General features: G+C 38.5%; 1 protein-coding gene across 1 annotated transcript; it reads right to left on the bottom strand.

The window, feature by feature from the left end:
* Positions 1–1,249: 1,249 nt before the first annotated feature.
* Positions 1,250–22,604, bottom strand: poglut2 (protein O-glucosyltransferase 2). Its single transcript, XM_062975464.1, has 10 exons — positions 22,039–22,604; positions 19,988–20,193; positions 17,215–17,420; positions 15,187–15,264; positions 12,328–12,500; positions 10,821–11,058; positions 10,448–10,657; positions 8,254–8,343; positions 4,805–4,909; positions 1,250–1,435 (listed from the first exon to the last, which is right to left on the bottom strand). Exons 1-10 carry the CDS (start codon positions 22,221–22,223, stop codon positions 1,418–1,420), a joined length of 1,509 nt encoding a protein of 502 aa, XP_062831534.1. The 5' UTR covers positions 22,224–22,604; the 3' UTR covers positions 1,250–1,417.
* Positions 22,605–27,039: the final 4,435 nt, after the last annotated feature.

Below are 27,039 nucleotides of genomic sequence, written 5' to 3'. Positions count from 1 at the left end.
TTGTACAAAATGGGTGTAAACCAACAAAACCAATGTGTACAGATCGGTAATGTGAAATAAAAGTGCTGTTAAAAAAGATGTCATGTCTTGCTTCTCCAACAACTGACTTCCATGCATGATCTCTATTGTTTTTTTATCTGTAGAGAGGATAAAATCCACTGCTGTTATGTTGCCTGACACACTGTAAAGTAATACCAGCTGGGAATTGTGAGACTAGTGGTTCCTAACTTTGGGCTGCCATTTGTTGTTGGCTATATTCCCCAGAATCTAATAACCATGCTTACAGGAAATCTTGGGATTTCTAGACCAAGAGCATCAAAGAACTCTAATTCAATTTAGAAGTTACCCTTTTTCTGCTGTTCTCATCTACTTAACTGGTGATTGATATTATTCAGGGAAGATTTCAGTGAATAGAACAGTAGACAAGTTGACTTCTACTGTGCGTCCCTAGACCAAGGAAGAGGCATGAATGGCATCCATGTGAACATATTTTCAAAGCACACAGTAAAACTATTCCTAAAATCATAAGTGGCTATTTTAATACGATTTCTGAAGGGATTAATGACAAATACAAATTAACTTAGCCAAATCCCACCTAAACCTCCTTTCCTCTTCAACATGAGGAGAAAATACTGATATTTAACAAATTAATGGGGTTTTTTTGTATCAGAAGTGATTTGAGAAACTGCAAGTCACTTTCGGTGTGAGAGACTTGGTCTTCTGCAAGGACGTTGCCCAGGGGATGCCTGGATGTTCGATGTTTTTACCATCCTTGTGGGAGGCTTCTCTCATGAACCCGCATGTGGAGCTGGAGCTGACAGATGGGAGCTCATCCACAGTGTCCCAGGATTTGAACTGGCAACCTTCAGGTCAGTAACCCAGCCTTCAAGTCAGCAGTCCTACCGGAACAACAGTTTAACCTGTTGTACCACTGGGGGCTCTTGAGAGTTGTAGGCCAAAACACCTACATGTATTTAGTGTATGTATGGAATTGTCATTGCCACTGTATTCAAAAGCTTAGATTGTTATGGGTTTATTATTTTTAACGTCATGTTAGGGTTAAGGGTTTTTTAATGTTAAGGTTTTTAAGATTAAGAGATGAGTAGTGCAAAAGTCCACGAGCTGATAATTCCCCACAAGCCTTTTATTATTAGTTCTTACTGCAAATAAACATTTCAGACCCCCTGTATTAAAAGTATAAGTTAATTGAAAATATTTAAAATTACTTTTGAATAAAAATGCCCACAACTTTATAGAAAGAATATTTATTTATTTTTTAAAAATGTAAGAAACCAATGCTATAATACTGCACATTAGAAGATATTCAGGCTATGAAAAAGCCAGCCTTTCTATTATCAATAAGTTGATGGAACATCAAAGGCTTGGCAAATATTTTAAACACTTTTCTTTCTTCCAATTAAAGTTCCTCTTTAACCTGCAAGAAGCAAGAAAACACAAGTGTTGGTTGTTTCACTATTGAGATAGTCCTAAATAATGTTAATTTATCTGTGTTTTTCTGGGATATTCTGCTATACAAAACCCTTTGCTAAAGGTTCTATATAAAATTACAATTGATGAGTGTCATGGTCTTTGATGGCATGAGTCTAGTTCATACTCCAAGATTGCATTATACACACTTATTTGGATCGGTATAGAAAGAATTCATTTGTGCATTTTAATTTCACTGGAGAAGGTTAGTACATATTTGAAGCCTGCCTGGAAAGAATTTGAGAGCTTAAAGATTGCTTCTGTTGGTAAAGATGGATGTTGCTTTGGAAGTACCATTGCCTTGCCTCACAATCACATATTAGTAAATAGGTGCACTGTTTCCCCACAATCCTATTTTGCCCCCTTATTGTGGAGACGATGTTGCCCTGGCTTCTTCAGTGCTATGCCAATGGAGTGCAAGCTTTGCCAGATTTTACCAAGATGGTAAGGGTTCAAGTGTGGCCCTGTTGGTGAACTGCATGCTGGATGTCTGAGAACAAGGTTAGCTAAATAAGGAGACACTTATCACCAAACAGTAGATCTCCACATGATGAACGAACTGTAGAACTCATGAATATGGTGAAAAAGGTGGAATAGTTGTCATCTGAATTGAACAAGTGCCTGAGGTCCTACATCAGGCATGTGCAAATTTTGGCCCTCCAGGTATTTTGAACTTCAACTCCCACAATTCCTAACAGCCTAACAGCTGTTAGGAATTGTGGGAGTTGAAATCCAAAACACCTGGAGGGCCAAAATTTGCCCGTGCCTGTCCTACATCATGTCTCTGCCTGTCTACTTACAAGAAGTGGCGGAAGCTACTTTCTCTGTTTTACCTGTTTCACAACAACTGGGAGGCTTTCTCCCTTTGGGTCACTGACTAGGTGCAACTAGGATCATTCTCATACAGGGTTGCGCCTTCTCCACTAGCTGTCCAAGAGCAGCCAGTACGGAAGACCACTACCTGTACATCTGAAGGTGCAACTCGCCCACTCAGGAAAATTGCATTCAAAGCACCTCCGACAGATCGCCTCTGCTTAAAAGCCTCCAAAGAAGGAGGCAGAGTTCCATTGCTAAACAGCTCTCATCGTTAAGAATTTTTTTCTAGTGTTTAGGTGGAATCTCCTTTCCTGTAGTTTGAAGCCATTGTTCCACATCCTACTCTCCAGGGCAACAGAAAACAAGCTTACTCTCTCCTCCCTATGGCTCAGCCTTCCCTTCTGCAGGCTAAACATGCCCAGTTCTTTAAGCTGCTCCTCATAGGGCTTGTTCTCCAGACCCTTGATCATTTTAGTCGCCCTCTGGACACATTCCAGCTTGTCAACATCTCCCTTCAAATACAGTGTCCAGAATTGGGCACAGTGTGATTCCAGGTGTGGTCTGACCTAGGCAGAATAGAGGAGTAGCATGACTTCCCAGGATCTAGACACTATACTCCTATTTATGCAGGCCAAAATCCCATTGGCTTTTTTAGTCGCCGGATCACATTGTTGGCTCATGTTTAACTTGTTGTCCATGAAGACTCCAAGATCTTTTTCATACATACTACTGTTGAGCCAGGCATCAATCCCCAATCAAGATGTTGGTCATTACGTGCACCAATGAATAATGAACACTCAAGGTATGATTTTTCAAAAGTAACTCCCTTTCATTTTCTTTTAATCAGGTATGGCCAGTATCTGTGACTGAAAGCTGTTTAAAGGTTCTCCAGGTCCCTGGGAATTACAGCATCCCTTGTCTCTTCTGATTATTACGGCCTCTATTACATTCCCTGTTCCAACCTTCTTATCCATAGGATGGGAGGCACAAGGTATACAAGACAAAGAAAACAAACTGAAGTGCATATGTTTGTTGATAATCATTTTCTTCACTCCCAAGTCTGGTTCCTGGCTTAATGGAGAGGATGGGTTTGAATAAGACCACAGCTCTAGCAAAAACTGGAGATGCTTTCAAGAGAGAGAAAAGGTAGTTACTTGTGTATAGGATCCCTGTTACTGGTGTCTGGGAAATCCAGTCCAAAGAACAGTAGCGGATTTTGATTGTCTTTAAGTGCAGTACTTCTTTTTTAGGCATATACATTTCATAGAATCATATAATTGGAAGAGACCTCGTGGGCCATCCAGTCCAACCCCCTGCCAAGAAGCAGGAAAATCGCATTCAAAGCACCCCTGACAGATGGCCATCCAGCCTCTACTTAAAAGTCTCTAAAGGAGCTTCCACCACACTCTGGGGCAAAGAGTTCCACTGCTGAACAGCTCTCACAGTTAAGAATTTCTTTCCAATGTTTAGGCAGATTTCATTTTTTGTAGTTTGAAGCCATTGTTCCACATCCTAGTCTTCAGGGCAACCTATCACACTTCTCTTTCTTGAACATGCTAACTTTTTAAAAAAGTTGCAGATTCCAATAGATATCTCTTGCATCATATGTTCAGGGAAAGTCACACTAACCTTCTTCATGGGTTGCTCTGACCCAGTTTTTAATTTGCAACCATTTCTGTGTTAAATGCAACTGAATAAGCTCACAGATTGTGATATTTTCAAAGGAACATTCTGTGATTTCAGTTTGCCTTTTTCTTTTTGAAGTTTATTAAATAACCCCAAGAGTTAAATAGTTCAAATTTGAATAGGAAAAGCAAGCACAGTAACATTTGTAAGTCAAACATATATTAGTCATAATACTTTTTGAAAGGTTTATATTAGGGTGTGCATAGGTCAAGCATTCCATAAGCAGTTCTTCTTTTCTTAAAACTGACTCCAGTGTTGGACTATCTTATCACAAGGTTTTCTTCTTTAATAAAGCATAGAATACACATATTCACAATTTCTGTAAACCTGCAACTCATGGCTTTTCTTACTGTTGTATCATAATGATTTAGCAGGAATTAACCTTTCCTAAACAATGCTATTAGTATTCTACTAAAGCTCTCAGCCTTATGAAAATGTCTGTTTCTTGCCTCCTATATGGGAGAACAGGGATTGCAGTTTGGCACCGGAAGCAAAAACTGCATCCTATATTTGAGAATCTACATAAAAGTTATACTCAACAGAACATTACTCAATAGAACATGGATTGAAACTACAGAAAAAGAGACTCCGCCTAAACATTAAGGAGAATACTTGATATTGATAATGGAATACATTGCCTTGGGGTCCGGTGGAGTCTCCTTGTTTGTAGGCTTTTTGGATGGTCATCTGTTGGGAGTGCTTTGTTGTGCATTCCTGCATGGCAGGGGGTCTGACTGGATCACCTTTGTGGTCTCTTCTAAATAATCTACTTTCATCTAACAGTTCCTAAAATGTTAAGTTCTACATACAGTACCTTTTTTCTGTGGCAGTTACAAGGAAAGAGGTCTTCATCAGGCTGTTCCACTTTTTCCATACCATCCCTGACTTTGGGATCATTCAGTTGTAACTTGGAATATTCCTATATTAAAAAAAATAAAAACAAAATTTTATTTTATTCTTTAAGCTTTGACAGCTTTGCATGGATCTAACAAAATTTACCAGTGCTGCAAGTAACCTCCCGGAGAACACGAGATTCAGTATCACAAGAACAGTAAGCTGATACAGTTTGCATCTGGTGACTTGCTGAAATATCAGTATCTCCGTGTTAATGCAGAGACATTTTCAGCTGTGTTTCGGGAGGGGTTTTCTAATGCTAGGCTCTTTGATGTCTGCTGATGACTGCTTTGAGGAACATATCCTTCTATGCTAGAATGGGATTTCAGTGGAAACTGGAATGCGTCTTTAGCAAAATTCCAGCATGATTTTGTAGGTCATACCTTTCACACAGTGCTTACTTGCAGGACTTGATTATTTAAAGATGACCCCTCAATCTGAGGCAAATGCTTTAGTAATGGTTTGCTATATTGTGCTATAAAGAGACAGAGGAGTTTAAAGGCACATAGTATGAAGAAAAAAAATGAATGAATGTATTTACTATCTAATTCAGATATTGTTTTCCCCATGTTTTCAAACTAGGGCAATAATCTTAATTATGACAGATATATAGTCTCTTAAGCTTCTGCAAGTGCTTCACAAGTTCCTTATCTGCAGTTTTATTTATCCACATCAGATAAAATATTTTATTATGTATGTATGGATGGATGTATTTATACCTTTGGTTTTTTTCAGTATTGAGACTCAAAGTGGCTCACAACTTTAAAAACTATATATTCACAACATACAAAAGATAAACATTAAAACAAAATTAAACACATTATAATTATTAAAACAATTCACTAAGATATATTACTAAAATAAATAAAAAGCTAATAAAAACCATTCACTAAGACCATGTAATAATAATAATTTATAATAATTTTATTTTTATACCCCACCCCATCTCCCCAAAGGGACTCGGGGCGGCTTACATGGGGCCAAGCCCAGTCCACAACAATAAAACAAAGCAAAAAACAGATCAAATAACAATAAAAACAAGTCATAAAAATCACATTCAAGGACAAAAGATAAAATCTTGGATAAAATCGAGAAAAACCTGGGCCAAAGAGCTAGTTTGTAGCACCCCTGCTCCATTCTTAGAAATATTTTAAAGTAATAATAATAATAATAATAATAATAATAATAATAATAATAATAATCTTTATTTATATCCTGCCTCCATCTCCCTGAAGGGACTCAGGTTGGCTTACAAGGCACTCCAGGGTGCACATATAACATACAACAGGTAAAAAGGCCCTCTCGCAGGTTCCCCATCATCAGTGCTTGTGATGGTGGCATTTTCTAGGTACTCCACCCTGACACTATGGGATTCTTGGGCCAGAAGGCCTTCTCTTCAACAAAGTTTGCAGCTATCCATGGTTTCACATATCCATACAAAATCTGGGAATGTATCCCATGCAGATTTGGAGGGGGGGGGGGGAGTCATCTTGTATACAGTGTAAATACAATGGCTGAACCAATGAAGATGCCAGGGGGAGTTTGTTCACAAGGATAGACATCTTTCTTCCTCATTACTGAAATCTCTGCTAATGAGGAACATAATTCTCAGGCACCATATTCTCCCCACTATCCACAGTATGGTTACTCCAGTGCTTTCATTCTCAGGGTTAGAATGGGAAAGCAATAATGATATGAGTTTTCCTGAGTGTCAAGATCTTCAGAGGAGACATCTCACTTGGTTCTCACCATCATCACAGGTATATTTGATGACCACAGGAAAGAGATTCTTCCCAGCATTTGCTTCCAGATGCTGAAATGATTATTTTGTTATGCTAGATTGGCCTTCTCTCTGCTCTCTTTACAATAGGACTCAATACGTAGGCTGCTAAATGATTATTGCAGATTATTGTCTTTGAACCAGGGCATGCTAGTCCCGTTGCATTTTTAAAACCCTTCATATTATGCCTTATTTTAAAGTTTTCTATTTCAACATTTAGTATGAACAACTTTGTATCTTATATTTGGAGAAAGGTGTGATATAAATAAAATAAAGCAAATTTACAAACAAAAATTAGTATGCCAACCTTCTTCTTTAAAAAAAAGTAATAGTGATTAGGTACTGAGGTAGAGACCTAGCATGGAAATAAAAATGTGATTGATTGCAAAATAATTCATATTGGGTTTTCTGGCATAAAAGCTGTTTTTTTGAAAAGAGATAATCATATTAGTTCTTACAACAACAAAAGGAAAAGTCAAGGAAGGAATCTAGTAGAATTCTTAAATAATTTATTTCAGCAGGATCTTTCGTGGCTTGCAAACCTACAAATGCACAAATGGAATTAATATTAAAGCCACTAGGATAACATGGTTTTTGGAGGTGGGGAGATCAGAGTATTGGGATAGTATATTATTGCTATATGCCTTCAAATCACCTCCAATCTATAGTTAGCCTACAATAGGATTTTCTTGTCAAAATTTAAGCAGAGGAGGTTTGCCATTGCTTTCCTGCTGAGAGAATGTGAATTGCCCAGAGTCTTCCAATGACTGAGGATTCAAATGCTGGTCTCCTAGAATCTTAATTCAATGCTCAAATCACTATACCATATTGGTTGGCAGGCAAATATACAGGGAATTTTATGCTAATTTCCATCTCTAGTCCTTCAGTAACAACAATTCAGATCTCTGATATGTTTGTAAGGTAATTTTGTTTTTTGTTTTTTGAAAAAGAAAATATGGATGAGAGTAAAAGGAATCCACAGCTGAATAAAAAACTCCTGCTGACTTTCTACCACTGTGCTCTAGAAAGTGTCCTAACCTACTACAGCTGTGCATGGTTTGGTACTTGCGCACAGTGGCAGACAGGAAGGTGCTTCAAAAGGTTACTACTTCTGCACAGGTCCTGTAGTCTTATGAAGGCTTAGAGCATTCTTGGGGATCCATGTCACCCAGCACACTCTTTTTTAAAAAAAAATTATAGCCATCTGGCAGGCTGTACAGGGTGACAAAGACAAGGACAAACAGACTGAGAGATAGCTTTTATCCTAGAACTGTGGCTATGTTGAACTCTATGGTTTTGCATTGACGTGGCATTGGGGGCTGTGTGGTGGTGGTTGGGTGTGGAGGGATGGGTGTGTTGTTTTCTGGCGTGTGCTGGGGAAGGCATTTAATTTTGTTGTACAATAGCACAATGACAATAATGCTATTCTATTCTAATATAAAACACTACAGAATAACTTACTCCATAATTGTTGTTAAGGAATACATGGAATATCAATTCCTGAAAAGGTTTTCAAAGAACTGGTAGGATCAACCACCCCAAATTCAAAATGATCAACATTTATTCAAGGGATCAAAAGAGAGACAAACCTGGAAAAGTTTGACATAATAACAGAACATGTGGTCCCCCATGAGGTTGTTTCTTGCAAATTCTTGCCCTGCTTTTGCAATATTCTTTGCCTGTCATAGTGAAAAACAGGAGGTAGGGAAAGAGTTAATCACTTTATGAAATATATCTGGACAGAGTTTGCGAAGCAATCACAAATATGAAAAAATAAAATGGCGATATAGGGTTTTAGATGCACAAAAGGTTACCCAGGTATTATGAGTAAAAAAAAATAGATTAGAGAAAAACCATAACAGTATTTCTAGTGGGGTAGATAAAATCTATTTTACAATACATTACATACATTTCTGGGAAACTAGATAGCTTATGGTGCCAACAACCAAAATATCACAAGATACATGAAGGTGCACAAAGGCAAATAAGCTCCTGCTGCATTTCCTTTGAATAGAAAAAACTTGTTTTAAATTTCTCTCTGAATCTGACTTGAACTAATGAAATATCTTGTAAAACAACGAACAAAAGTGAAGGACAGTATAATAATCTGCACATAAAGGTACAGTGCCCCCTACTTCCTGTAGGACAATCATGCATGCATGACCAAGGAAAAGAAAATGAGGAAATAGAATTCAGGCAGCATGTTGTGAATTATATGTATCAAAGTAAATGTGAAAAGACATGCTATACAGAAGGGCTTTGCTATGTCCTGAAATATGGTTTCAGGAGCCTCTGTAGATATATACAATGGTGTATGAATTAATTTCCCTTATATAAAATGACAAAACAAAAGTCTGCTTTTAGGAATTTTTAAAATAATATTTTAAACTGTACATGGTGGAAGACATTAGAGTGAGAATCTGTGGATACATAGGGCCGACTGTGTATCATAACCCAGGGGTGTTGTCCTCTTGGATCACTTAGACATTTTTAGTTTGATATGTTATCCATTAAAAACAGGGATACAGATTTCCCACAGCACCTAATAACATCATGATCATTTTGGGTATCCTTGTGTAATGTTTGACATTACAGAGGGCTATGAATCTGTTTGAATGTATTCTCTATCTGTGACGGACTATTTTGCAGCAGCCCCTTAGGTGCAATGTGATGAAACCTGATGATTTGAGTTTGCTGCTTCTCAATCATACTGCCCATTCCTCTCTCAGGGATGGGTGGGTGGGTGGACTTAGCAGGGATTCACCCTGCTTTTGAGTTAACAGCCATAGCCCCTTGATGGCTGTGGCTTGCATGCGTGGGGGAGGGAATGAGAAGAGAAGAAAGCATTTGTCAGGGTGGTGGTCAGGGAGGCTGGAGCTTACATGCACAGCGGCTACCACCGAGATGCACCCAGAGTGGTGGTGGGTGGGTGGGTTTGAGTAGCACTCAAACTCCCTTCTTATCTCTTCATATAAGCAACTTGAGCATCTGTTAAGCTTGTCTGATTTTGGCTATCCTCATGGAGTCCTGGCACCAAGCTTCTACAGATATGTATTCTGATTTAAATTGTAGTGCTTGAATATGATAGTTTTTAAAACTGAAATACCATCACTTTTCTAGCTGTACTTAATTTAATCTTTATTATAAAATGCTTATAACTTGGAAGAAAGATGGAATATAAATTAAATACGTAAAGACATATATAGCATAAATAAGATCTCATCCTCATACCCTGCTATCTCAAGGCAGGTCTGGGTAAGACTCCTAGATGAAAATATGGAGAGCCTTTGAAGGCAATCCCAAATAAGAGGGGGCAATGCCCTAACAGTTTCATCTATTCCAATAACATTACAGGAAAAATGTGTATCCTAAATATAACTGCTCTCCGATTCAATGAAGTACATGGTGTTTTTCCCCCTAAGATCCTCAAGTTGGACCCGAAGGGTCTCTACAGATATTATGTCCTCTTGACAACAGCAAAAATGTATATTTCACAGTTTGAAAGAGAAGAATACAATCTCTCTCTGACTATGGAATGTCCTTTCTTGTAATTACAGTATATCTTCACTCTCAGTGCTATCAATACACATGTTTAAAAGCACCATTTTAATTTGGCCTTTTAAACTACCTTAATTATTTTAATTTTAGGTGGTCTTAGTATTTTATGTCTTTATTTCAACATCATGTGAGTCTTTATAGAAAAGTGGCGAAAACAGCATAAAAAATCAGTAGAATCTTTTTTGAAACATGCATAAACTGCATTTTTAAACAGTATCTATTTACCTCTTCATCATGGTCTTTTGCCCACTGGAGTTTCTCCAGGAGATCGCTCAGGTCATTTTTAAATGGAATGTAATGTTTCCAAGGCTGTAGCTCATTATAAAAATGTTCATAATAGATGGAATCTTGTTTTAACACAACACTGTTTCCTACTAGGAGATAAGGCAGCCTGTATGCAGCCACTGTGCCATCAATATTAATTTGGTATTTATACTGTAAAAAAACAAATTGAGAATACACAATTAGTAAGGCTGGGGTATACGCCACTGTGGTGATAAACATACCCTCACACAGGAATCATCATCTAGTTCTGCTTTAGTAGCTTTGAACTGCTTTTACGTTTCTACTGAAATGTAATTCCTTTTATCTATCATACCTTGAAGAAATCAAAAAAGGAAATGTGCTTCACAATGGGTCCATAGAGACTTTCATCATGCTTGAAAAAGAAGAAGTTTGTGAAGGCTGCATCAATGATGTCTGGGTATTTTCTACTCATTTTCACCAATTCAAGCCTCTCTTTACGACTGTCTCGACCCCTCCATATTGCTGTAGCATTCTTTTCTTCCCATGGTGGCCCAGTGTTTGCTTGAACAGACATCATGTCCAGACTAACTCTATCGGAGAAAAAAGAATGAATTAGAAATAATTTCCTTTGCCAAAGAGGCAGAAAGGACTTCATGGGGAAGAGCATTCTCTTTAAGAATCCAGTACTCTGTTGCATTCGTTTGATAGCTCCCAAGAAAGATTTCCAACAAGACTGCTATTCTACCTACAATCCATGTGTGGAGTGATCACTGTTCTCCAATACTGATTATGGGACATCAATGCTTCACGTCACCTGAGATCCACAAGATAGCATAGTGAATGCAAGACATATGGCAATTGTTTAATTCAGCTCTAAAGAGCAGAGCCAAAAAGTTGCCACCAGTGCCACAGCACCCAACATCTGTCGTCTCAACTGACCTCTTCAGAGCACCCAATGTTACTGGCTCTTGCAAAGGCTTTCTTGAACATCTCCTTCCATTGCCTTTTCTCTTTTGAGGATGCAGTCATGTTGTAGAATTAATGCCATTCAATACGACTTTAACAGGCATAGCTCAATGCTGTGAAATCCTGGGAGTTATAGTTTGGTGATGAACAAGCACTATTTCTCAGAAAAGGTTAAATACCTTGCAAAACTCCCATCGTTCCATAGCACTGAGCCTTGCCAGTTAAAGTCACTACATGAATTCTACAGTGTAAATAAACCCAGAGAACAGAGGCTTTGTTCTGCATCAGGAATCAAACAATTATTGTTACCACCCACCACTCAATGAAGGAGAACTTTAGTTAAATTATCTGGTCTAGACGCTTAGCTCTTTTCTCCCGAGTCCCTGTCTGCACTATATACTGTAACACATCATGAGTAAGTTGAAGGGAGAAGGAACTAGTTCTACAGTATAGTTGTACATCAAGACCTATGTTAATCCAGTTCTGTACGCCCATCATAGCCAAAGGAGGCACCATAAGACTGATATTTTTAGTGATGCCATAGGTGTGGGAGGCGAAACAAGAAAAAGCATAAAATTGAAGCAGTTTGCCAGCAATCAGGCCACTTCAGCTATGTATATAGTACATACACTGAAGTATTTTGATTGCTGTTTGTTTTGGAGAAAGCGATAGCTCAGAAATGCAATGATTTCTAGCACATTTATTAAATTTGCAGTTTTGTTCCACCCAAACGCCAAGGAATACATCTTCTGGATAGTCATTCAATCTCCCTTTTTACGTCTCATGTTCCATCCAAAGTTGGTGGCTTGTTGTAACAAATATGGGCTACAAGAAGCATTCTTTGAAATCGTAGTATATTTTTCATGCCTTCAAAACGTTATAGGAATTCTTACCGCCCCATTGTTTCTAGAACTGAGTCAGTCAAATCATAAGTTGGCATTACAATGTCTTTTGAATCGTTGGATCCGCACCATGAGAATATGGGATGGATGTCCTGAGGGGATTTCTTTTTCTCCAGGGGCCAATCTCCCAAATTGACAAAAAACTCTAAATCTGGCATTTTCACCTAGGACACATTGAAGCAAATAAATCATATTTTGCTACTGCATTGGGCCACACTTTTACCACCTGGAAATGATATGTTTTTTATTTGTATAATTAATAGAATGCATATGTACGTAATAAATGGTGAAAACATTAATGAAACATACTATCGCTCTTGAAGGATTAATTATTGAATGAGATTACTGAAATAGATTCTAGCTATTGAAGAATGTCTGGCAGGTATAGCAATATTAATGGTAGCTTGATTCCTGATGTGAGAGGATTATCAAACATGTATTGTGCCCCAACATCTTCATTGCTTTTTAACAATCTTCTGGGCAAATTTAAGACACCTTTAAAAATTCAGTCTTTATTAAATGAAATGTAGTACATTTGTATACTTGTTACTTAAATGCTGTGCATATCTTACACTTAGAACAGCCCCGTTAGTTATTCACATATTTTAGGAATATAGGTTGAAAGATAAAGCCACAAGAAAATGGGGTTGTAATTCGTTTTTTAAAATCATTAAATTACCAGAAGATAATGAGCTTTCCTGGGAAGCAGTTTGAGCTGGTTTCTGAAAGGCAATGTTAAGCTGAGATAAATTTATTTTTTTCCATTATATTTGTATTTTCTTGTCTCCTCAGGATAAAAAAAGATATGTACACCGAAGAATAATAACAAGTCTAAATCTTTATGAGTGCAATGCCATCTGCTGGTCTTTCTGCAATCTCAATGTAAATTGGAAATCATATTTTTCTCAGCTGCTAGCTTCAGGCTATATAAGTAGTCATAAATTCTTCAGTAGGCTTTAAGAGATCATAAGATTGTTTTCTACTGTATTAGGGATGAAGCTCATTAAAGACAAAACCTATTCAAAATAGGCTTGAGGATCCTTAGAAGCATATCAGGAGTTCCTCAATTGGAAGTCAGTAATGGGAGATGTATCTTTCAAAGCTGTTGATCTTGTCTACAATGTGCATCAATATAGATGTGACCTGAGTGTATTCTATGGGCTATGTTCTCAATACAGATGGGTTAGCCATAAGACTCAAAAGCTGCCAGCATGAACTTAATGTGCACTGTAGGTCTTTTCTGGAATGCTCGAGACTCATGTGGCACATACAAGAGAGCAACAAAGAAGCTCCCTAAAGGCAGATAAGGAGAAAGTTGACATAGGCTACACAATGCATTCCTCAGATTCCACCCACTCTCCAGGGGATAAGGCTAAACAATTGCTTTCTCCAGCATTACAAGATAAAGAAGGGCTTCTTTGATGACCTTCATCCCTAATACAGAAGAAAACAATCTTATCATCTCTTAAAGCCTACTGAAGAATTCAATAATTCAACTCACACTCCTTTTTTGGTTTGGTTTTCTTAAAACAAACCAGGATATTGGGGGGGGGGGGGGGGAGTCAACATGATTGGAACCATGAGGTGGGGTGGGGGTTTCTTGCTAAAAATTGCATTTATCCAAACTGCTGTTCATATCTACTGCTGAAATGTACAGCCCTGCATGACTATTTCTTTTACCCACAGGGTTGGGGTGATTTTCAGGGTGGTTTACTATCTAGTCCCAATCTAGTCCCAAAGACGATTGTGTGTGTGTATGTGTGTGCCTGCAAGCAGCCTGTTGACTTGTGGTGACCACATCAATTTTATAAGGTTTTCTTAGGAAAGGAAGCAGTTTTTACCTCTTCCTTTCTCTGAAATATAACCTGAAGTACCTAGTGTTCATTGGCAGTCTTCCATTCAAGTACTAACCAGACATGACACTGCTTAGGCTTTGGTGGGATCTGGTATCTTTAGGGTATTTAGGAATGCCAACATAAAGCCAAACCACAACCGTGCACTCATTTAGAACAATGTGGAATATTATGAACCAAACATTTGACAAACTATGAGAGAATGACAGACAGTGCATGCATTCTTTGTAAATAACCACTATTAAAAACGTCAGTCAGAATGTTCTGCATTTAATTCCCTCTTCTATCTATAGCAGTGGTTTTCAACCTGGGGTCCCCAGATGTTTTTGGCCTTCAACTCCCAGAAATCCTAACAGCTGGTAAACTGGCTGGGATTTCTGAGAGTTGTAGGCCATAAACACCTGGGGACCCCAGGTTGAGAACCACTGATCTATAGCATCACCACTAACCATCTGTGCTATAGAAGTGCAGGTATTTGAAATTCTGGATGTGCCTGACAAAGGGTCTTTCTCCATGGGCCACAAAATAAGGTGCTGGTCAAAGCATTGATGATTTGAAACTGTCCCAGACTTTGCCATGTTGTTTATACCACTGTGGTCCTGAACTGTGTCAGGAGCGGAAGTTGAGTCCTACCTGGCCAGTCAGACCAAAATTGGTTCAGCCCCTCTGGACAGTCACCCTCACCTTTGTAATGTTTTCTTGCCGCATCAATGGCCAAGGACCTCCAGAAAGCTCCTGGCCACAACTAAGTGACTTTGCCAACTTGGAGAGAGGAAGACTGTCATTCCTCACTTCTCCCTTCTATGATGTTTGGAAAGGGGGGGGGGGAGGGCGATCCCATTCTTCTCTCCAAGTTGCACAGATGCCTTTGCAGATATACAAAATCATCAGACAACAGCCAGGAGTTGTCTGGAGTTCTGTGGTTACTGCTGCAGATGTAATTTAAATAAAAATAAGTATTATTTGTAACTAGAATGAATTTAAAATGTGTACTCACTTTTCTTGTCAAAGAAAGTAGAATTGCATCCATGAAAATCCTAAAGCCTACATGTTCTCCGTGGGTCTTTATATAAACCTAAAATGATTAAAAGAATGGCAGAATTGTTATTTTTTTCACTTTCAAAAACATGGAGCACCTAAAGTACATAATGTCTGGCTTCATTTTGTGAAAAACTACAGAAAGCAGTGACACGGGATTTATGACTGCCAATAATCCTGCTGCTGCTATTAATATATTTTTCAACCAGAATACTGAGCCAATACTAACAATTTATTGAGTACCAATTAGGACTACTTAGGAAGAATTTGTCATACGGAACTGATGTTTTCCAAAGCTTTAGAAGAATTTACAGAAGGAAAAGCAGCATCAGAAAAAAAGAACAACCATCCTTCATAAAAATGTTGCTGATGCTTTCATCATACAGATCTGAGGGAATAAAGCCAATCCTCAGATGTCCTGGAGAGTTATTAATGCAGGAGTAAGGAGTCTCTTTGGCCCTCTGGAAGAATGGCCAACTCTCAGAAGCCTCGGTCAAAGTGGCCAACAGTAAGGGATTATGATGGCTATAATCCAAAAGGTCTTGAGGGCAATTGTAACACCCTCACACATTCCTGGCCAGACCAGAGTTACCTGGAACCATGGATACAATTAAACACTACATTAACTATCACAGAGTTGAGGTAGCGGACCTAGAGATATCTAGAGACCCATCTTCTCTAGAACTTCATACAGTATACCATATAATCGCCTGGAGGACCTCGCAAATTCACAGAGACCAATTGCTCCTGGACATGGCTAAGTGAATCCAGAGATATGTTTTCATGATTACGGGGGTCTTACTGTATTAGACTTTCTTGGAAAGAAGCAGCCTTGTCTATGACATACATGGGTATTTTGCACGTGACATTTACTTCCATAAAACAGGCTGACAGAAGACATGCTATATTTTTAAGAGGGCTATAAAGATTAATGGATGAATGAGAGGCCTATCAAAAATAATGATAGCTAAATTGAACCTCCAGGTTTACTATGAAATCCAGATATGGGGACAACACAGAATGCAATCAGGGTTTCCATATCTTTCCCATGACATTCTGTAGGAATCCTGTTTGCTGTTCATTCAAATCTAGGTGGACTTTGACATGATCCAGCATTAGAGTCCATGTTTTTTTTTCCTGACTGTTTCTGATTACTTATTTTATTGACTGCATTTGATAATAATAATATTGGACTACAACTCATATAACCCTATGATTGACTATGGTGGCAAAGGCTGCTAGAAGTTGTAGTCAGAGGACCTCTGTTGCTTATCCCTGATTTAATAGATACATACCCCTGTGTCTCTCTAAGACCCTATCTACATTACCATATAATGCAGTTCATTGCAGTTAAATTGTGTTATGAAACTCAGCTCAATGCAGTTAAACTGCATTATACAGCAGTGTAGATGGAGCCTAATGTTGCATCTATACTGTAGAATTAATTCAGTTTCACACTATATAACCACCATGCCTCAATGCTATGAAATCCTGCAAATTGTAGCTTGGTGAGACACCAACATTCTTTGGCAGAGAAGGATAAATACCTTTAAAATGACAACTTCCATAATTTCATTGAGTCATGGGAAATAAGGTGGTGCCAAACTGTTTTAATTCTACAGTGTAGGTGCACCCTTAGAATGGTACTCATGGTGACTAACAATAATAAAACTCAAATGAAGCAAATGCAACTTCAAGAAGGATAGCAGAGATGAGCCTTCTTTAGCCTCTTCGTAATATGGTCAGAAGAGAAAATGGCTCTGCTGAGATTTATTCTAATATTCCTAGCCTGCTGCCTCTCTCCCTGCATTCTGAACTTTTATCTACTTGCCATGTAGTTACATACAGACACTACTATTAGCCATTTTGTTGCAGGTTTGATCCTAGAAGAGTTGAAAGGCAAGTATCTGACAATACTACAACACTTCATTCACTGCAGATCACATACAAGTGCGTTATTACAGCCACTTTTATCAACAAAGTGTACCTTATTGTCTTTTATAGTGTAATGGCACAAGCTCTGCCTCTGCCCAAACCGTTGTGGAATTTCTTTGGCAATTTTTTCAGGATCGACAGCAGGAAAATGTGCCAGATCTCTATGAATTTGGGGGATGGACTGAGGGCAGCTCATTTCCTCCAGCCAAGCATTTACATCTTCCTGAGGGCAATCACAGTTCTCATGGTAGACAGGCCCTGTACACAATAAAGGTGGTATAAAATGTGGATTGCTAGTTATATGCCACATATAATTGGAGCCTAATTCAAGAATTAGTTCCAGTTAGTTTGAAGAATTCTGATATACACTGAAGAAAACTGACTTCATAATGTCATATGTAAGCCCAAAATATAATTTTGTTCCCTTTTGTTTCACAAACTGTAGTATGTATTGTCAAAGACTTTCATGGCCAGAATCACTGGGTTGCTGTGAGTCTTTTGGGTTGTATGGCCATGTTCCAGAAGCTTTCTTTCCTGACATTTTGCCCACATCTGTGGCAGGCATTCTCAGAGGTTCTGAGGATCCCTGCCAGATGTGGGCAAAACGTTAGGAGAGAAAGCTTCTGAAACATGGCCATACAGCTCAAAAGACTCACAGCAACCCAAACTGTAGTATATTTCTTCTTCACCTTCTCCGCCTAAGCATTCTTGCATAGCCCATAATCATCAACTCTATGATCATATGTTAAGTGAAATGAGAATTAATTTCATAAAATTAGGAGTGGGGAGGGAGGTAGTGGGGGACAAAGAAGGCTATCATGCTCTTACAAAACTGAGACATCAGATGCTGAGCAAGACTGTAGGATCCACTGGCATATAGCATATATCTATGTTCTAAGTACAGTAGAGTATCACTTATCCAACATAAATGGGCTGGCAGAACGTTGGATAAGCGAATATGTTGGATAATAAGGAAGGATTAAGGAAAAGTCTATTAAACATCACATTAAGTTATGATTTTACAAACTGAGCCCCCAAACATCATGTTATACAACAAATTTGACAGAAAAAGTAGCTCAATATGCAGTAATGCGATGTAGTAATTACTGTATTTATGAATTTAGCATCAAAATATCATGATGTATTGAAAACATTGATTACAAAAACATTGACTACTAAAAGGTAGAATGCATTGGATAATCCAAAACGTTGGATAAGCGAATGTTGGATAAGTGAGACTCTACTGTAGTCAAAAATGGGTAAGATCTAGGGTTCAAGGAATTTGCCATTTGTATGTCTATTTTTTTTAACTATCAGTACTCGTCTAATTGAGACAGCTCTACACTCCTGTACAGACTTAAGCCCCTACTGTTTTCATAAGGGAAAATTATATTGAACATGTAATGAGAAATGGATTATAGTTTCTTTTTTAAAAAGTATGCTGGCCTCAGAATAATAGTTCGATGTTGCTGAATTATATTTCTTTGTGTTCTGATAAGTGCCTTTCTTCAGATTCAGCTCAGGCCTGGGCTGTGGTCACTCCTGCCTCAGGATCACTGTCAGGAATGTGGAATTAGGGACATGTCAACAAGTAAGAAGCATCATTCAACCAAAACTAACCATATGCATAAATCCCCCATACTGAATGTAGTGTGACTTAAAGCCATTTTAGTTTGACTGTATCCTTAGATTTATTATCTTTTTCTTCTATATCCTGCCTTTCCTCCAAGATTGGAGTTTAAAGAGACTTATAAATTAAAATAGTTACAATATATAGTTACAATATCCACAGGGAATACACTCCAGGATTCCCGGGCGGTATGCAATATTATGGGTAATATCAAATCTTATTGAATGACTTCCAGTAGAAGCTTACCATTGAGTTGTGCTAGAGGACCTATAAAATGCCTATAGATTTTTGTCAGATGTGGGTAAATAAAAACACGGCGACTGGTCCTTTGGATACATTGATCATACTGTAGTTAAAAACTATATATTTTAGCCATATAATATTGAGAATAATATAGAAAATATAAAATTAAAGGCAATGAAGACTCTGGGTTCATCAGCACTGCAGAATTAATGCAATTTGACACCACTTTACCTCCTATGACCCAAGGCTATGTAAATATGGGAGTTGTAATTTGGTGAAGCAATAGCATTCTTTAGAAAAGAATGCTGAAGACCTTGTCAGTGTAGAAATGTCCTTAGATTCAAGAATTTGACAACACTCCAAGAGGACAATCATTTGAATAAAATTCATCATACTTTATACTGACATCTTTTCTTTAGCTGATGTGAAAAAATAATGCACATTATTTGTCTTGTCGGTGTAAAAAGACAATTATGTCTGTTACTTTGTAATATTTACAATGTACTATAATATGGAAGAAAAAAAGATACTGATACACTTCTTTGTAAACAGACAAGATTGGAATTCAAAGAGACTTAGAAATTACAATAGTTATGATATATAGTTACAACATCTGCAGGGGATACATTCCAGGATTTCACAGGGATATACTGAACCTTATTGAATGAATGGCTTTCAGCAGAAACATACCATATGAAATCCCTGGGCTCTCAGATGGGTGTAGCATTTTTCCTTTTTTACTTCTGGATTACACCTTGACAGAACTGTTATTGTTACACATCTATTTTCTCTTATCCTAGAACAGCATTCTCTTGGCAACATACTGGACTTGTTTATTAGGGCAGTTGTCTGCCCCAGCTGCAGCCCAGTAGTGGGCTGCACACTATTGCCAACTTTGTATCATAAACTATACAGTTTCAGGGTAACATACTCATACAGTGCTATTTTATACCTTTTAATATATATGGAGATTTGGCAATATGCTTGTTTTTTGTTTGAACCTCAATCTTCAGACTTTGGTAGGTTGCATACATTCTGTACCTCACAATGAAGGAGCCATCTTTCCTGTCTAATATTTGCATGCCCACTCGTGTAAATTGCTCCTCAGGAGCCGTGATCCTCACTTGGAAGGCATGTTCACCTGGAGAGACAGTAAACCTATGTAGGGAAGAGACAATTACAATATGAAAACAAATGCATATTCTCAAGGCTATAATTCCAGGCTTAGAATAGAAAGCTTAAGAACAAATTGGGAGATTTTGTAAGCCTACAGTTGAATAAAGTCAACCCACAGTTAAACTACTTCATACTGCTTCTGAGATATGTGTCGGGAGTTTTTAAACATTCAGAAAAGTCCTTCTACGGAAAGTTTGTTTGTCAAGGAATCTCTTCTTCCTGCAGACCTTGAGACCTACATCTTAAAGTCTGCTAGGATCACCCAGACCATAGCATTTCAGATTTCTATGTACGTTTGTGAAAGCTGGATAGTAAACAAAGCCAACAGGAAGACAACTCATCTGAAATGTGGTGTGGAAGAAAGGTTCTATGGGTATCATAGAGAAGTAAAAATACAAATGTGGTTTTAGAGCAAATCAAACCTGAACTCCCATGAGAAGCCAAGATAAATAAGCTAAAGCTGTCATACATTTGACATGTAATGAAATGAAATGACTGTCTAAAACAGTAGTTCTCAACCTGTGGGTCCCCAGATGTTTTGGCCTTTGACTCCCAGAAATCCTAACAGCTGGAAAACTGGCTGGGATTTCTGGGAGTTGTAGGCCAAAACACCTGGGGACCCTCAGGTTGAGAACCACTGGTCTAAAAAAAGATACTGTTTGGTAAAGTGATAGTAGTAAGAAAAGAGGAAGACTTTGAGGAAGTCATAAGGAGTTTGCAAAACTCGAATGGACTTTTGATGAAAGGGTGACTTGGAGGTCTGTCATTCATGGGGTCACCACACCATAAGCCAAAGTTGATAACCAGTAACAACAACAAAGAAAATGCTTGAAATTTAAATATAAAGTTGGGCCAAACTTGAAAAAGAGTAGGTATTCGAGATGATAGTCCCCAAGGCAAATTCATTATGAACTTATTTAAAATATACAGATATAATCATCCATGTAAAGAAGCAGCTCAAGTTAATTACTGTTGCCAAACAGGACTTTGGACTGTAGCCAAAAAAGAACAAGGGTTACAAATATTTCCCCCAAAAGGCTCCAGCCTGCCCAAAACATCCTAAAATCTAAGATAGATCTTTACCATTGCAAAGCATTAACAACACTTATAAAATAACTTTTAAAATGTAATAATAACCTTAAAGTTCTAATTTGTCATTATTAGTTGGATTCAAAAATACCTATAGAAAGCATGTACTGTGAAATGTGAGGAAAGTGTAGCAATGACACAGGGAAATGAACTTCCAGAAAGGGATCTGTTCAGGATGGGAAAACTTAAATTCCTTCTCTGAAGGGATCATATGGGTAAAAGTAGGTGTACTGCCCCATTTCCATCCCTCTGGGGCAGGAGCAGGCAAGTATGGCCCTCCCTATGTTGTTGGACTTCAGCTCCCATTAATAGTGTTTGGAACTGCATTACATTGTATAAACTTCAGTCCTTCAGGTGTTTTGGACTACCGGCTGTTAGGAATTGTGGAAGTTAAAGTCCAAAACACCTGGAGGGCCGAAGTTTGCCTATGCTTGATGTAGACCCATATAATGCAATAGTTCAATGCATTATCTGGGTCTACTTTCACCATATAATGAAGTCCCAATCTGCATTCTATAGCAGTGTAGATCCAGTGGTTTGAATATATGGCTACAATTCTAGAGATTTTGATTTGAATCCCTGCTCAGCCATGAAAACCTAGAGTGACCTTGGGCGAGTTACTTTCTCCCAGTCTAAGCGAAAGGCAAAAGCAACCCCCCTTTGAAGAAAACTCTGTAACTCGGAAGAAAAGCTTGAAGGCACACAACAACCCATCTGAGAAGCAAGGGCTGTACTTACCTGTTTCCTTCTGTGTCTACAGCCTGGACATAAAAATATCGAGCAGGAAGGACCACCTCTGCTCTCAGGCCTGGTCCCCATATTAAACTCTTCTCTGGGCTGAGCTGGCTTCCACCAGCTGATTTGCAGATCGCCAGAAGAATGGTCCCCAAAGGCAAGCAGCAAATCAGCCAAATGCTAAACATTTACAGGGTTTCCTCTGAAGAAACAAGACAAGACAAAAGCTGAAAGACTGGCAATAAGGAGTGAGGGAGAAAACAAACGTCTGGGTTCTTGAGAGGCAGAATGCTGAGCCCTCCTCTGCAGCTGAAATCAGAGCTGTTCAGTTACACATCTTTTGCCTCCTCTCCAGATGTCTTACTTCATGCAAACTCCAGTCTTTCCAGCCCTTCTGCATAAACTATAAAGGAGAAGCAGCTTGGCTCTGGCTAATTCATGTGGGAAGGGAGGAACTGTGTAAAGAATGATCCAAAAGCACGAGACCCTCCTCAGACCCTTTGTCTTGCACTTCCAGCCTTTCTTAGGCTTCCACTCCCTCTTCAATCGCAGAGGGGTGGAGAGAAGGAAAGGGGATGGGATCATTGGTCCGGCAAAGCTTCTTCCGAATGAAACAAATCACATGGGAGCCACTTCCCAGGCTCACGAGTAATGCTGGGAAATGTAGTTCAGAGCGATCTTGGAAGCTTGAAAAGACGATTTGAAAGAGAGAGAGAGATCTGTCTATTTTGCTTACCTTGAGACATGGACCTATTTATATTCCACTTCTTTGAATGATTCGAAATAAAAGTTGTTTTTGGATCAGCACTGCCCAGCATGGTAAGCGTATGCAGTACTGTAGTAACTTATGCTGTCCTCAGGAATTATGGCATCTTGTATGATAACTCTTTGCATTTGAATGGCAATACCATCTAGCACAGGCCAGGGCAAACTTGGGCCCTCCAGGTGTTTTGGGCTAACTCCCACCATTCCTAACAGTCAAGTTTGCCCAGGCCTGATTTAGCAGAAAGTAGCCAAGTACTTCCCGTAACAAAAGGATACAATTTTCCAGGGCAAGTTTGTAGATACATAGTACAGTACCATTGCTGAACCTATACAGATTTGGGAGAATTTTTAAGATGCCACAATGTTTATTCAGAAATCTAAATGATACTGTGTTGTTGAAGGCTTTCATGGCTGGAATCACTGGGTTTCTGTGAGTTTTCCAGGCTCTATGGCAATGTTCCAGAAGCATTCTCTCCTGACATTTCACCACATCTATAGCAGGCATCCTCAGAGTTTGTGAGGTCTTTTGGAAACTAGGCAATGAAGTAAGTAAGGTTTATAAGTTGTCTAATTCCAACATTCACACTTGCCTCAAGCAGATTAGAGTTCTTTCTCCATTCTAGAAATTATTACATAGATATATAAACCTCACTTGCCTATTTTCCAACAGACCTCACAACCTCTGAGGATGCCTGCCATAGATGTGCGTGAAACGTTAGGAGAGAATGCTTCTGAAACATGGCCATACATCCCGGAAAACTCACAGCAACCCACTGAATGATATTTCAGCACAAATAGGAATTACTCTCTTCCTTTTTAAAGGCTTTTCTAAGACAACACCCTATTTTGAAATGTATTCTATATTCAGTATTCAGAGGCAGTCTTTTTCACATAGTACTTCCTTCACATCGTGCAAATCAGGCTAGAGCACTTATGGCCGCAAACTACGCAGTTTTCCTTGTTCAAATTAATTATTCCATAAAGTACCTAAAACAGATCCTGATTGCCAGATTAGAAGGACTATAAATATTTTAAATAAATATGTGTGATAGATGCCATCTATTTTTCTTAATGTGCTTCTAGATTAGCTCTTCACTGTTTCAAACATGGGATTTTAGTGTGTGTGTGTGTGTGCAGCAGCCATTTCCAGGAACTGCACAGTTATTCCACCTTTTCTTCTTTAATGGATTTTTCATGTATGAAAAATACAGAAGCAATTATGATGACAGGGAAATGAAGGGTGAATGAAGGATGCCATGATCTCTGAGAGTGCTTGAAGACCGGTCTTCTACAGGTCACAATGCAAAAATATTCTTTGTGCAGCTCTTCAACCTTCAATAATGTGCCTTCCTGGCTCATTAAAAGAGTAAGAAGAGAGTCAAACAAGTGGGTCAATGGAATAGCCAGAGCCTCTTTATGAGGCAGTCCCCCAATATGCTTAAAGGAAGAAGCTGTATGAGATTTGTTCAAAAATTCCCCACCTGCCTTATTAGATACTGTATGTACTGTAAGGCAACCTCGTGTATAAGTGGAGGGCAGGTTTTTGGGGCCAAATTATGACATGTGGATATGTTGATGGTCATTCCACTGGGAAGGGAAACCACCAATACCACCTCAGCTGCCCCTGGACACTGTTGCCATTTCCTCACACAGATATTCAAAAAAACCAGAAGCAGCGCCATAGAGGGGGCCAGAGCTTCTTTTATATACTTCCAGAATAGACAAAGCTCTCTTCTTTTGCCACTCTACTCGGAGAAAATACCTGTATTTATTTGAATCTACTTCACCATCAAATCTAATGTGCACCTCAATTTTCAAAACCCTAAAACAAAAAAAATTGCTAGTTAGTGTCATTTGGCCAAAAGTGTGTGTTATAGTGGCTGCATGCTTATAATTCCTTCTTTAAAAACTAAAGTGTTAGAACACCAAGGCTTTCAGCAATGGGAAAGAAAACCTTGGGGTGCATCTATGCTAGAATGAATCCACTTGAACCGTCGTGCCTCAATGCTATGGGGTCTTGGAGGCTGTAGTTTGGGATTATGGGGGCTGCCAAAGAATGGTGATCCTTTATCAAACTACAAATCCCAACATTGCATAGCATTGAGTCATGGCAATTAAATTAAAGGTGATGTCCTTCAAATATGCTCCTGAAGCAGCTTCCCTTTTTGCTTTGGCTCAGCACTAAGATTACCATATTACGCAAATCTAATGTGCACCCTAATTTTGGGAAAGTGATTTAGCCAAAAAGGTGAGTATTAGATTCAAGTAAATTTGAGTAAATTTTTGGTAAGAGTTAAGGTGTAGTTCTCATAAGGACTGGGGGATACAGCAACCCAATTTTTGGGTTGATTTTTTAAAACTTTGTTTTACTTTTAAAATTTGGGTCGAAAAAATAGAGGTTAACATAATCACATTTCCTCATGGGGAAATTTAGAAGATAATATAGGTGACGTATACAGTATATATTTAAATAATTTAACTAAAAGAAAGAGGGAAAAAGTTCATATGTAATAACCCTCATCCCCTACTTGTATCCATCTCTTTTCCGCTATTTTCCCCCATCCCGTTCACCCCCCTCCTTTCGGGAACAGTCGTATATTTCCTTTATCATTTATTCTGTTTGTTGTATTGTAAATATGGTCTGGTTCAATTCCTTATATTTTCTGTTGCCTTTTACCTTGGCTATCAGTTCTTCCCATTTTCCTTCTCATTTCCTCCTTAGGTGTCCATTGGTATATTTATTTTTCCAATCCATGATATAATCTTGAAACATATTGTCTGCCAAATTGATTTTTTTTACTTGATTAATATTTCTAGACTTATACATATCAACACACACACACACACACACACACATACAGTAGAGTCTCACTTATCCAACATTCTGGATTATCCAACGCATTTTTGGAGTCAATGTTTTCAATATATCGTGATATTTTGGTGCTAAATTCATAAATACAGTAATTACTACATAGCATTGAACTACTTTTTCTGCCAAATTTGTTGTCTAACATGAAGTTTTGGTGCTTCATTTGTAAAACCATAATCTAATTTGATGTTTAATAGGCTTTTCCTTAATGCCTCCTTATTATCCAACATATTTGCTTATCCAACATTCTGCCGGCCCATTTATGTTGGATAAGTGAGACTCTACTGTATATATATATATATAGAGAGAGAGAGCCCCCCGGTGGCGCTGCATATTAAACCCTTGCGCTGCTGAACTTGCTGACTGAAAGGACAGTGGTTTGAATCCAAGGAGCGGGGTGAGCTCCCGCTTTCAGCCCTACTTCTGCCAACCTAGCAGTTCAAAAACACACAAATATGAGTAGACCAATAAGTACTGCTTTGGCGGGGAGGCAATGGTGCTCCATGCAGTCATGCCAGCCGCATGACCTTGGAGGTGTCTACGGACAACGCCAGCTCTTTGGCTTAGAAATGGAGATGAGCACCAACCCCCAGAGTTGGACACAACTAGACTCAATATCAGGGGAAAACCTTTCTCACACACACATAATAATTATAATTGATGGCCAGTTACCAATAATAATAATAATAATAATAATAATAATAATAATAATAATAATAATCCACTGAATTTATATTCTGTCCTTCTCCCCTAGGGAACTCAGACATACAAACAAAGGAAGAGGCTTCCTCTTTCATTTCTGGCTTTCTGGAGGCAGTGCTTTTTTTCTCCCATGTGGCCAGCAAGATTGCTTGGAGTGTCTCTTTGTCCCATTTATCTGCTCATATTTGCATGGTTTCGAACTGCTAGGTTGGCAGGAACTGGATCTTACAGACGGGAGCTCACCCCATCTCACAGATTCGAACTGCCAACCTTCAGGTCATCAATTCAGCGGCACAAGGGTTTAACCCACTGCTCCACCACAGCTCCTCAATATTCCATTTCTTTTTTTGTTCTTAATTTTTATTGATAAAAAGAATATATATATATATAATGCAACTATAATAAAGTGAGCAAAAACACATTATAAAGTTGCTAATAAAAATACACCCTACAAATCTCCGTTTTAACTAGCTGGGGACCTAGCTGTAAACACAGAATGGGTTTATCTTTCATAGACACCTTATACATATTTATAAAGGCAATTTTATACACAACATTTGAATTGTGATGATATTGTGCATGAAACAAAGTTTGTGCACAGTGAACCATCAGAAACCAAAGGTGTCACTATCTTAGATATCAGCCAGCACACCAACACTTTAAATCAA

The sequence above is a fragment of the Anolis carolinensis genome, chromosome 3, assembly GCF_035594765.1.
Source record: "Anolis carolinensis isolate JA03-04 chromosome 3, rAnoCar3.1.pri, whole genome shotgun sequence".
Lineage (NCBI taxonomy): Eukaryota > Metazoa > Chordata > Lepidosauria > Squamata > Dactyloidae > Anolis > Anolis carolinensis.
Note: the sequence above shows the minus strand (reverse complement) of the source record. Positions and strands in the feature narration are given on the sequence as shown.